This window comes from Protopterus annectens, chromosome 1.part1 (assembly GCF_019279795.1).
Source record: "Protopterus annectens isolate FY-2018-M chromosome 1.part1, PAN1.0, whole genome shotgun sequence".
In the NCBI taxonomy this organism is placed as follows: Eukaryota; Metazoa; Chordata; order Ceratodontiformes; family Protopteridae; genus Protopterus; species Protopterus annectens.
Genome location: NC_056726.1, coordinates 42,277,634 through 42,290,751, shown reverse-complemented (window position 1 = coordinate 42,290,751; position 13,118 = coordinate 42,277,634). Strand labels below are relative to the sequence as shown.

General features: G+C 38.4%; 1 protein-coding gene across 4 annotated transcripts in view; it reads left to right on the top strand.

Annotated features, from left to right (window-relative positions):
• Window positions 1-13,118, top strand: part of ARHGEF10 (Rho guanine nucleotide exchange factor 10) — a 2,254,368-nt gene that overhangs the window by 2,190,755 nt on the left and 50,495 nt on the right. For all 4 annotated transcript variants that reach the window (XM_044073505.1, XM_044073484.1, XM_044073499.1 and 1 more), the window contains one exon: window positions 6,247-6,369. In XM_044073505.1, coding sequence (XP_043929440.1) covers window positions 6,247-6,369 — 123 coding nt within the window. The remainder of the gene's footprint in view (window positions 1-6,246; window positions 6,370-13,118) is intronic.

The window sequence follows — 13,118 nt, the reverse complement described above, 5'->3', positions numbered from 1 at the left end:
TTCCAGGGTTGTCTTTATTGTCACAGTTACACAGTCTGTAGTATTGGTGTTATTATTGAACATGCAATAATCACAGTTCTCATAACACCCTTTAATCTCTGTCATAACATCTCTACCTGATTTGTTGTTAGAATTTCTATTACAGTAAAAACATCTATACCGTAACAGAAATGTCTGTTCTTTAAACATGTTTTACGAACAATAACAACATCAGTTGTATTTAAGTATAGCAAATTTTCCAATAAAAAAAAATTATTAATGCTCCTAACATTAACAACCATCAGAGATTAATCAAATGTTGCTATCTGTGAACTGTTAAATGTTTGGCCTGGCAAAAATCCTGCCTTGTGTTTGTCCAATATTGTAAGAGGTTAACTACAAATGTTATCTGATCTTGACAACTGCACTCCATCCTCTTTAAACACATATGTGCCAAAAATTAGGCTTGGATACTCTGCACATTTCCATTTTTTGAAACTGAGCATTTTTTTCATGTAAGAATTTTCCTAAAAATCCTTTCATTCACAGTGACCTAACTCTTCCTTCTGTATGTGATTTCTGAAAAATATGCCCTAACACCTGAACAAGCTATGCCATCTAAGAGGGCTGTAAGTTCCCAACTAACAGTCAGAGAGTCCTTGTGGATGAGATAATTTGTGCCAACATGAATAGAAATATATCCATGCTTTTTTACATTAAGGCATTCTAAGGCCTCTCTCACATCCTTTATTTTTGCACATGGCAAGCATAATACTATTCAATGTTCATTATCGTCTCTGTTTATGTAAGTATTAGTCCATCTAATAATTGAATCTCCAACTGTAATAATGTATTTTTTGACCAGATCTGAAGAATCTTCACCTTCCAATTTAGTAATATCTGCTCTCTCAGTTGTTAGAAAGGAGTGAACTTCTTTACTATTAGACTTATTCATCTTACTGTTTTAATTGCTTATTACATTACAAGCAAGCAGTTCTCATCCAGCTGGCTTTGTACCTCCATAGCTTGTGCCATGTTGTCAACTTGTGTCTTTCTTTTTTTCTCTGACAGTAATCTTCTTCAATCATTCCATGTTTCATTTTGATTTTTTCCTTTTCACCTGCCCCTTTACTCTTTCTTCTACCTCTCTTTTGGAAAAGTTAAGCATTTTTATGTAGATGGAAAGTTTTCTGGTAGAAAATTATCGTTTCTTGTAATGTGTGCGTTATATAATAACACAGTGTGCTTTTTTAGTGTGTATTCTCTTTGCTTTATAAATATTAATCAGTTTCTTTTTCTTCCTTGTTATTTGTTGTGAACTTCTTCCTTTATCTTTTTTATTTTCTCCTATATGCTCTCAAACTACAGATTGCTGAATAACTGTATCCAAAACTCCAAAGTTGTCAGTGGTGTTATCTTGTTCCTTAAGGGTTGAGTGATATTTACTGACGATATACACTTCCTTTCCTAAATGTGTTCTAGTTGCTGTTTGCAAAACGTTATTTATCTCATCAGTCCAGTCATTAATTTATTTAGCAACAGTTCTCCAAGCTGTGCCAAATACAGATTTGTTCATATCAAAACCATTCATTTTCAGATTATTTACATACCATTTAACTTTCTACTTAAAATGCTCCATTGTTTCCAGGATATCATCATTAGTGGCTTCTTTGTCATACCAAGATGCTCTAAACCTGTTTCATTGGTATTAATCGACCATCACCTTTAAGAGTCAGAGGATGAAGCCTCCAAGTGCTAATCTTTCCTCTCTGTTTCCATAGCGACAGGTATAGATTAACCAGATAGCAGTCTGATAGCCTGCATGGCACGATTGTCCCTTCTGAGATTCCTACCAACATCTGCCATGAAATAAACCATTTATCAAGTATGATGGCTACTCCACATATAGATCAAAGGAAAGTATAGTCACTGGCACTTAGATCTAAGACTATCCAATGCTGAGATAGATCATAATCTTTCATGATATCGTTCATACATGTCCTATTCCTAGTCACAGACACTCCGTCCAACACGGAAACTAATACCGCATTGAAGCCCTTCCAAAGTGTACATCATTGAAGCCCCCCAACAGCATAATAAGCATTAGGTCCCTAAGCATGATGTAGTACCTCTAGGAACTTTGTGAAATAGATAGGTCATGAACACTGAGCCCATAAATGATCTCTAAGATGAGCTGTAATCCCTGGGTATCCATCATCACCATTATCTAACTCTGCTCTAAGTGCAGCAGGCGAAGAACCAAAGAATGTGAAGGCAAATTGCTAAATTGCTATTGCTCCTGTTGCAGAGTTTACAGAACTAAAACCTTTCCAAACCTTCTATCCCAGAATCATTTGTGTTTTATCTTACTTTTTATTTTGTTTTCTGCATAAACAAAAGAGTATTGCCAATCCTAGCAAATGTGGCAAGCACTACCTTAATTTTTAGTATTGTTGACATTCCCTTACCATTCTAGGTAGTAAATAAGGTGTCATGTCCACCAGTTGAACCTGTCATATGCTGTAATCTAGATTAAGCAACTGTTGTACCGTTTCCAAGAGGAATTGATGAAAACCCTGTGTGATGTCTAAGAACAACTGTGCTATTCTTTTCTGAATCAGAATTTAAAAGATTTTTGAATTGCACTTAAACCTTGTAAAATCATCAGCAAGTAAACTAAAAGTGTATGATACAAACTGTAATATGTTTCTTCTTCAGTGACCTGAAAAGATGTTCTTCAGTGAGCTGAAAAGATGTTTTGCCATGAAGTGGAAAAAAGTATATGATTTTGTAAGTGAAGGTTGTAACTTCCTTCTGCTGAAAACTGCAGTTATTATAACAAAGGATGTGAAAATAGAATCATTCTGCCCTGTGTTTGCAAGGTCTATGACTTCTCCTATGGCAGGAAGCTGTCAAATATGAGACATACATTTGCATCATGAATACGTCATATTCATTAATGATTCACTTATAAATGCAGCACCTTTACACACATGCACGCACGTGCTCTTGTGCACACACACACACACACACACACACACACACACACACACACACACACACACACACACTCACACACATTTATGACTTCAGTTGGTAAGAAAGCACACTCAAAAGAGTGAATATCTTTTGTCTTTGTTTTTCAGCCTGATGGTTCTCTGCATGCCGGATTACATACAGCAGGGTCTGGGAATTTGCCTTTTCCCACTGTTGTGTGATTTTGGAGTTGGTATTTACAGTTTGCAGGAGGTATGGGGTGCAAGTTATAAAACAGTGGGGGATTTTTTCAGTGTTTTAAGATTCGATCTAGAAAGACACATTTTTTTTTTTGCTCTTTTGAGCATTTATGCTTGATGAGACAATGTCATATATATGTGTATACAGGTTTACTATCAAAATCTTGCAACACACTTGTGCAAGTGATTACTTACTCAATTAACAATATTGTAAAATCGAAATACTGACTGTTCACGGTACTTTTCCGTTATCTGGGTAACGTGCTAGCAGGTGCACAAAATGATGGCACAGCTGTTAGCCTTGAACCAGTAGTTTTGAACCTGACTGTGCTCCTAACTATCCTTGTTATCAAGGCTAACTTCACTTAAAAGCACAGTTATGTTTTTATTTTATGATAATGTTATCCACAGTACTTTTCGTTATGTGTTTGGATGTTTGACTACCAACTCGCACTGTGCAGTAAGGAACGTCTGTCCATTTAACACGTTTTTTGGCTTCCATTCTTTGTTAAGCCCTTTACAAAACTGAGATAACCATCTTATTCTCTTTCATATCTTAAGTATGAACTCAGCTGGATTACAATGGTTGAGAACAAGGCTTTCTATAGCTTACTTTAACAAACACGTCTTTTAGAAAAAAGACAACAAAATTCCCATTAAAAGTCATAGATGCGGATAGCTAGAATTAAAATAATTCTCAACAGTTACAACTGTCTTACACCCAGCAGAAAAAAAGAAGCACACCTGTTTCCACTTTTAACCAGGTTATGTTGCCAAATTCTGCTTAACCATACCTTTTCTCACATTTTGTGCCATGCCCTTTAATAAAATTTTTTAATAAACTTTTTTTAATAAAGCAGTTCTTCTCACAGCATACCATGATTTCATTTGTATACCTTCTCTGTCATCGTCTTGGATTCTTTGCAGTCTGGTCAGTCAAAGTTCCATATTTGAGCAATAATATAGCCATCGTTCGTTGTTAAAAATGTTCCTGACTTTTTGGCAAACTGCTTAACTAAATTGCATTTTCTAAACATACTGAAAACACCAGATGACTGATTAGAAATTGCTTTAACAACTGCTTCAGGGCTGACAGCTGTGTGTTCATTGAGCATTAGAGCTGTTGCCCCGATAACGGAAAAGTACCCTGTTCACAACACAGAACATGGTAATTTCAGAAAGTTGACAGTCTGTCGACATTGCCCAACCTACCTGGACTTCTGGTTATGTCCTACTGTCCTACTAATGTTTTGCAGGGGGAAAGCCCCTCTGCAACCCCCACACCCCCCTGCTAGTTATATATACACACTCCAAGATCGCACTACAGTGAGAGAAAGAGTAAATTTCCAGATCCACACTGTATTGCAATTTTCATTCAAAATGATGGATCCACAACAGCGAATGCTAGTGTGCATTCACTGTTGTGGATTAATACATTTACAAATCAATGTTACGAAACCTTGGAACAGTGAAATTCAATCTTCCAAGGGTCGCGTAACTGTTTTGCAAGATTGTAATTGTAAACCTTGTGTGTGTGTGTGTGTGTGTGTGTGTGTGTGTGTGTGTATATATCTGTATATATTTATATTTATATTTATATATATATATATATATATATATATATATATATATATATATATATATATATACATATGTGTGTGTGTGTGTCCGTGCATGAGTTTTTATATATATATATATGGATTTATTTGTAAAATTTGAAAGTGACAGAAAACATTGCCAGCACTCACCGTGCAGACAACAGTCTCCCTAACAATAAAACACATTGACATAGTACAGCACCTTATCCATCTGCAAGAAAAGCTAGGCTAACAATAAAACACCAAAAAACACTTCAGCCAAGAAGACATTTGACAAATAGCAGGGAAATTATGTACAGATAGATAGATGGATAGATCTGAGTAAATGGGTAGATCCAGCTTTGAGTTTTTTCTAATCATATTAACAAATTTGTTAATGATAGTTACAGAACTATAAGTTGTATAAAATATTTATAACATCTACAAAATCGGAAATAATGAAATCATTGTAACTTACATTAAACCCATATAAGTATATATGGAATAATAATGTGGAAACCTTTTAAGAAAATTAACATAAGTATATTGGAAAGTGTACAAAAGAAATATACCAAGGGTATCCATGGATATGAAAATTTAAGTTATTATGAAAGACTAAAATATCTGAACTTTGTACAGTGTCTCATATAGATATTTAAGAGGAGACCTTATTCAGGTATATAAGGCATTTAGAGGGAACTACCCCTGGGACTGTTTGGAGTAATCAAAAAGTACTAGAGAATCATCAGACAGTCTGTATAGAAGATTATATAGGAGTGAGAATTGTACTAATTGGCCCTCTAAGAGAGCAGCTGATGCATGGAATGTATCTAATGAAAATTATAATATTTGTAAATCTAAAATACATATTTTCCATTCATTAATTATTTTTGTATATATTGCTTGGTGGTCCTTTTTTTTATTTATCCATAATTTAAGATTGTGAAAATTTTTCCTTAATTCAACATTGTAAACATTTTATTGACTTTACTGTTCTTAAACCATCAGCTGTGGCCTACGTTGTAGCAAGAAAGAGTCCTTGGGCCTTCCCACCTCATAAATTAGCAAATTCAAACAAATAAAATAAAATAAATATTTATGGGCATCTTGTAATGACATTTTATCATTAACAATAGATTTTCATTTCATACCTTCTACAGATATTTTTACTCTTGTTATATAATTATTAGCAAACATTTGACCACTTGGCTTATGCAATACATGAAGTTTATTAAAGGGTGGTTAGAATGTATCAGTGCACTTCCCAAGACTGACTTAAAAATATTTTAGTGTTACATCTTAATTTACTTATGTTTGTGCCAACATAGTCAGATAAACAGATAACTATGGAGAGACATCTCCAGATAAACATACTTTGTAAAGTAATGAATTACTGAAGGCTTTTATATCTTTATGGATATGTGAATGTCACTAAAATTCTTTCCTGTTTACAGGACAGCAGAGAGTTTCTGTGACTAGCCTGTTGGTGTGCTACGGACTGCTCTTGGTAGGAACTAATGTGGGAATGATCGTAGCACTACCAGTTCCTCGACTACAAGGCATTCCAAAAGTGACGGGTGAGTACAACCTTTCATGCTAGTTTTGTTGCCTTCAGCCTCTTATGCACTATAAGGTAATTGATTAATTATTAATTTATTTAAGTCTGAAAGAACACAAATCAAGTTGGGTGAAAATTCTTATTCGAAACATCCAAAAGACGACTGACCCACAGATCCAAGTATAGTTGCTAAATACAATCTTTAATGTATGCACCAAAAATTGCACCGGTAAAATGTAAAACAGTTTACCGCTGTTACAAAATTAAAATAAAACAGACCATCTGAAATTTTTTTCAACGAGGGGAGATTGGAAAAAAACATGCTATTTCTATTACGAGTGAATTGTAACAAAGAAAGACAACATTATAGGGTTGATAATATTGGCTTTTGTCAGTTGGAATTTTTAATTGCAGTATGCATGTTTGATTGTATTTTGCATTTCACATTTCACACTTCATTTCAGTTTTGCAACACTTTAGTACATGTGAAAGTAATAAATACCATTTAAAGATGGGCGGGGAAGGTACTTTATTTAAATTATGGTTTGTTACATTGTAATTGGTTCTGATGAAGTCCTGAATACAAGCGAGACAAAAGTGCTTAACCAAGTTCGTTTTATTTTTATTTTGTAATAGTGGTAAATTGCATTTTACATCTTATTAGTGCAATAAACATGAAATGATAACTGGAATAGTCTGAATATGACATAGGTTATGCTAATAATCCGCAGAACCTCATGTATTATATGCTTCTGCTACTCCTCTAAGATAGATTACCACATAACCAATAGTATCTGATTTGCATATATATGCATTTTTTATCTGTGACCATTTGTAAACAAGATTACGTACAAAGATATTTATCTTACTGCTTCTTTTTGCAGTAATTATTCTCTTGTCATGTTCTGACTCTGAAATGTGTATTTTTACTTCACTTTCTTTACTGGAACAGCATTTACTGAGTTTTAAATAAATGTGTGTTTTTATTTCCTGAGCGGCTAACATGTACTTCCTGATTCCAAGTCATGTGGTTGTGCATTTTCATGAAGCTAAAAGGGGATAAACTGCTTGTAGGTTATAGGCATGTTTTCTTCAGTTTGCAACAGATTTCAGTTAATAGACATAGGCTGCAGGACAGTCAGGTAGTCAGTCAAGCAGTAAATCAACAGTTAACTAAATGCATTTATATTAAGTATCAAAAGAGAAATAGAACAGGATAAGATTCCTAGAGAAGTGTATACTATACCGTGCATTTTAATAACACAGCTATAAAATGGTAATAGTTGTCTACAATGGGATGATCACTCTTAAGAAGAAATTTAGGGGTATGTGAATGACAGCAGTAATTGCATACAGTAGAGTGTGTGTGTGTGTGTGTGTGTGTGTGTGTGTGTGTGTGTGTGTGTGTGTGTGTGTGTGTGTGTGTGTGTGTGTGTGTATACATTAACTGGATTAGTTTCTGGAGGTGGATGCTCTACCTTTATGTGGCATTAGGTTTTGTAGGCAGTCCTTGGTGGGAAGTCACTGCCTTTAGTAATGAGTTGCATATCTAGATGGGGCTATACTGTGAGCTTTTGGAGATGGGGAGGCAGACTTCTGACCACAGACATTTGCAGTTCGATTTAGTGTAAGCAATCCCCCAAACTCCTGTGCAGTGCCTTGTAGTGTTCTATTTTCAAAAATAGATTTAATTCCCTGATGTCTGTACAATATTTTCCCTCATTTTAGATGATGAGAATTCAGGTATGATGACGATAGGACTCTACAGGTGGCACTCCTGCACCGGAAAGCTTCATGGTTGCACAACTCCACCTGTATGTCTGAACCGGCTCCCTCCCATCAATACCATGTCTGACATACAGGCGGAGCTGCTGTGCTTAAGAACCTCAGTGGGAGTCACCTGCACTTCCCAGTCCACAGTTAAGTTCAGGCTATGCTCAAGTACAAGGAATGAGCTTCAGTAAGGTAAAATGCTACAGCATATCACTAACTGTTCCTAACTTAGCAAGTCTCCTTCTGTTAAGTACATTAAGGTGTTTAACTGCACACTGTATGCCTCCCCTTCTTTTGGAGGCTCCTCAACCGTGGGGAGGACATGCAGACTCCAAGAGGTTCTCCTGTTCGATTCTCAGCTGGAGTGCTTTCTGTGTGGAGTCTGCATGTCCTCCCCGCGGTCGAGTAGCCTCCGAAAGACATGAATGAATGGGCATGCTTTCGCTGAAGGTTGGGCTTCGGGCTGGCAACTCAGCACCATAAAAAAAAAAAATGACTGCCAATTATTAGCAGACCAGAGTTCTGCTGTGGTGACCCCTAAACGGGAAAAGCTGAAAAGATAAACAAAACAAACTGTATGCATCCCCTTATGATATTAGGAGGAGGAGCCAACAGTGAGCACAGAATCAGAAAGTAAGTGAAAGTACAGTTGTGTAAAATCTTGCCATAATGGTAAATGTCCTTGCCTTTACCGCTGTAGTATTCATAAGTTATGGGATTCCCTGCTGTGGAAGCCCATCATCTGGCCAGTCTACCAAAGCCTACCATTGCTTTAAGGTATGCTGAATGTCATCTGAATGCTCCTCACTTAGCGTAGGGCATAAAGGTGACATTTAGGCATACCACCCTCAGAACTGATTGCCCTAGAAGGAACAGCAGTCCAAAGAAAACCAGAGAATCTGCACATCCAGGAAGGAAAAAAGAGTAGGGGTATGGAGGGAGGGAGTGAATACTGGAGTGATGAATGCAAGGACATCTACCATTATGGTAAGATTTTACACAATTGTACTGTGTCCTTACATTCACTGCTGCAGTATTCATAACTTACGGGAGAGTGCCAAAGTTCAAGAAGAAACTTGGGATGAGGAAGCAGCAGTAGAGCCCTCTAAGAAGCCATGAAGAATGGCATTAGCAAAAACAGCTGTAGCTCTGGTGATACCATCCAACCTGTAGTGTTTGGTAAAAGTATGCACAGAAGTCCAGGTAGCTGTTTCAAGAATAGAATTAGTGTCTGAGCCCTTGAAAAAAGCACCAGAAGAAGCCACAGGTCTAATAGAGTGAGCCTTTACAGACGAAGGAAAGCTCTCACCATGGAAAGTGTAACAAAAAGAAATAGCATTTGAAATCCAATTAGAAATAATTTGCTTAAAAACAGCCAATCCTAAAGACCTAGGATGAAAGGAAACAAAAAAAAAATGATATATTTTCTGATAGCCTTAGTCTTATCCAAATAAAATCTGAGCTGTCTATGCATGTCTAAGTTATGCAACACCTTCTCACTGTCAGATTACGGAGAAGGGGAATTAGTAGACTGATTAAGTGACAACTTATTAACACCTTGGGCACAGTATGTAAGGACATCCTGTCCTCATGGAATATCAAAAAGGCAGACAAGCCATATGAGCATGTAACTCAGATGCCCATCTGGCAAAAGTAACAGCAAACAAAAGAGTTGTTTTCCATGAACAATGTTGCAAGGAAGCTGAAACACCAGGCTTAAAAGGAGCCTGATTCAATTTCTGCAGAAGAAAATTAAGATCCCAGTGAGGAGGAACAGGCTTCCTGGGAGGTCTAATATTTAGGACACCATCAAGAAATTGCTTAGCCTCAAATCTAAAAGCTAATGGAGGAGTGAAAGGCAGACAAGCAGAAAGCTGATAAGTCGGCCGTAATAGAAGAATAGGCAAAACCAGCATTCAGCAACTCACACAAATAAGAGACAACCAAAGAAACATATACAGAATGTGGGTCCAGGTCACGAGAAAGACAGCAAATAGAAAACCTCTTCCATTTAGATAACCAGAATTTCCTAGTAGTAAGTTTCCTGACCTCCTCTCAGGACCTGCAGCATGTCCTCAGAAAAAAAAAGTGTCTATGAGGAATCAAAACCCTATTACCCACAGTGTCCATTGACGCATGGAGAAGTGGAGATGGATAAGAGATCCCTTGTCTTGTGTGAGTAGATCCATCCTTTGAGGTCACTTATGATGATTGCCCTTGACCAGATGCAGAAGTAGAGGGGACCAGTGCTCTCGTGGCCAAAAGGGAGTCACCAACAAGATTTTGGAAGCATCCTGTTGAATCTTGAACAGCACTCTTGGAATGAGAGTAAGGGGAGGGAATGCATAAAGAAACATCCCCTTCCAAGAAAATGAGAGGGCGTCCACCTTCCATACCAGAAGACCTGGGACGCTGGCACAAAACAGAAGAAGTTATCAATTCAGAGGAGAGGCAACGAGATCTACTTGAGGAGTACCCCACTGGTGAACAAAGTCCAGAAACACATCCTTGGGAAGTATCCATTCATGGGATTGAGTGAAGAAACTGCTCAGAGTGTCTGCCACAATGTTCTGATCTGAAGGAATATAAACTGCCTGAAGAGTGACTTGATACTTGACAGCCGGATCATGCCATACCAGAAGTGCCAGCTGGCAAAGAAGGTAAGATCTTGTTCCCCCCTGTTTGTTGAGATACCACATAACCTTGAAAGGCCCTGAAGAGAAAAAAGGATGAAAGGCCTGTAGAGCCAGCATAAGAGCTCTCATCTCTTTGATGTTGATGTGCTCCTTCTCCTGATGAGGCGATCACACTCCCTGAAACTTCATGGAGCCAAATGTTGCTCCCCATCCCACATCTGAAGTGCCTGTGAGCAGATCCTGGGAGGGAAGAGTAGGATGAAAAGGGAACCCTGGATTCAGAGACAACTACTGAATCTACCATAAAAGTTCCTTCTCGAGACAAGGGAGAAGAGAAACTGTAAAGTTTAGGGTATGTGCATGATGAAGCCACACCGACGTCAGAAACCACTGGAACTTCCTCATGTGGAGTTTGGCCAGAGCGGGCATCAGAATGGTGAAAGCCATGAAACCCGGAGCTCTCAGAAACTCCGTGGCCGTAATGGAGGCCAGGGGGAGAAGAGTTTGAAAGTAAGAAATGAGAGTTAAGGCCTTTTGTGGAGGCAGAAATGCCAGAATTGGCACTGTCTGAATCCTGAAACCCAGAAATACATGATCCTGAAAAGGAGTCAGGGAAGACTTTTTGAAGTTTATTGTGAACCCCAGGCTCTGAAGAAGAGAAATGGTAAAACAAAGATTTTGCAAAAGGACATCAGGAGATGATGCCCGAATCAGCAGGTCATCCAAGAAAGAAAATATTTGGATCCCTTGAAGCCTGCAAAAAGCAATCACAGGAGCAAGGCATTTGGTGAACACCCTTGGGCCAGTAGAAAAGCCAAAGGGCAAAGCACAGAACTGAAAATGCCAGGAAGCAACAGAGAAATACAAAAGCTTCCTGAAAAGAGATTGGAATATGGAGATAAGCATCCTTGAGATCCACAGACATCAGAAAGGCCTGAGGGAGCAAGAGAGGAAACAGAGTCTGAAGGGACAACATCTGAAAGGAAGACACCTTCAAAAAAGTATTTTGATGAGAGAGGTCTAGAATCAGTCTCCAGGTACCCTCTTTTCTCGGCACTGGAAACATTTCTGAATAAAATCCCTTTCCCCTTTGGGACACAGGCACCTCTTGAAGAGTAGCCTGAGACAAGAGATCTCAAAGAACCTCTGGGAAAAAAGGAAGTTGTACACAAGGATGCTGAGGAATGTCCATACAAGGAGGATGGAAAATCCATACCATGAAGTACCCCTGGTGAATGATTGACAGAACCCAAGAATCCTGGGTAATTCAAAGCCAAATAGGAAGAGAACAAGAGAAAGGTGAAGAGAAAGAGGAATGTGACTGGGACAGGTGGATAGTCAGACAGCACCTAGTTTGTCAGGAAAGGAAGGCTTTTGAACCCCTGCAGTCTGAATAGCCTTAGCAGGTGGAGCCTGTTTGCCACCCTTTTTACCTTTAGCAGGAGGGAGAGATTGCCTATGAGCAAAGGCTGGCTTCGAAGGGTAGTTTCTCTGAAATTTAGTTACAGGAGAAAGAAAAGACATGTTTAAGCTCCTATAAGGCCTTCCACTTGTCCTGAAGAGACTTAAACAAACCAGCAGCTGCTTCACCAAACAAAAGTTTATTATCCATAGGAGCATCAATCAGCTTAGCCTTAATATCATCGGGTAAAGGTTGAAGCCTAAGCCAAGAATACCTCCTCAGTATTGAACCAAAAGCAGCAGCCCTAGAAGAGGCATCCACTGCATCATAACTACATTTGATAGCTTGACGAACTACTTGAGAGGAAGTCCCTAACAAGGAAAGAGCAGATTATTTACTCTCAGAGTCTGGAAGATCAGAAAAAAAGTTGGCAAGCCTGAGAAAAAAGAGCCAACACATACCTAGATATATGGGTCTGATAATTAATAGCCATAAAAGCTAGCATAGCCGTAGTATAGACCTTCTTACCCATCCTGTCCATGGATGTTCTTCATCTCACATTGCTGCAGTCCTTACACTTGGGTAGTCCGCTGTCCTCGGTCGGCCCGAATATCAAAGTATAAGGCTGACGTCGGTCAAGGCGCATTTGACTGACATCAGGACGTCAGGGTACAAATGCGCATGACCGACGTCATATCCTCAGTCTTTTTTGCCGCATGGTCCGATGCAGAAGCAGCATTGCAAGTGCCGGTTGGCGTTCTGAGATTTTTCGCTTTCAAAGTTTCAGACCGAGTCAAAGTTGGCTAAGTACCCGTTGGGGAATATTTTAGTTTTTCTTGCCTCAGTGGTTTACCGGATGTCAGAAAAAGTGAATAATTGCATTTCTTGTGGGAAACAGATACCGCATAGAGATTATCATACTTTGTGTATTCCTTGTTTAGGGCCTGAGCACGACGT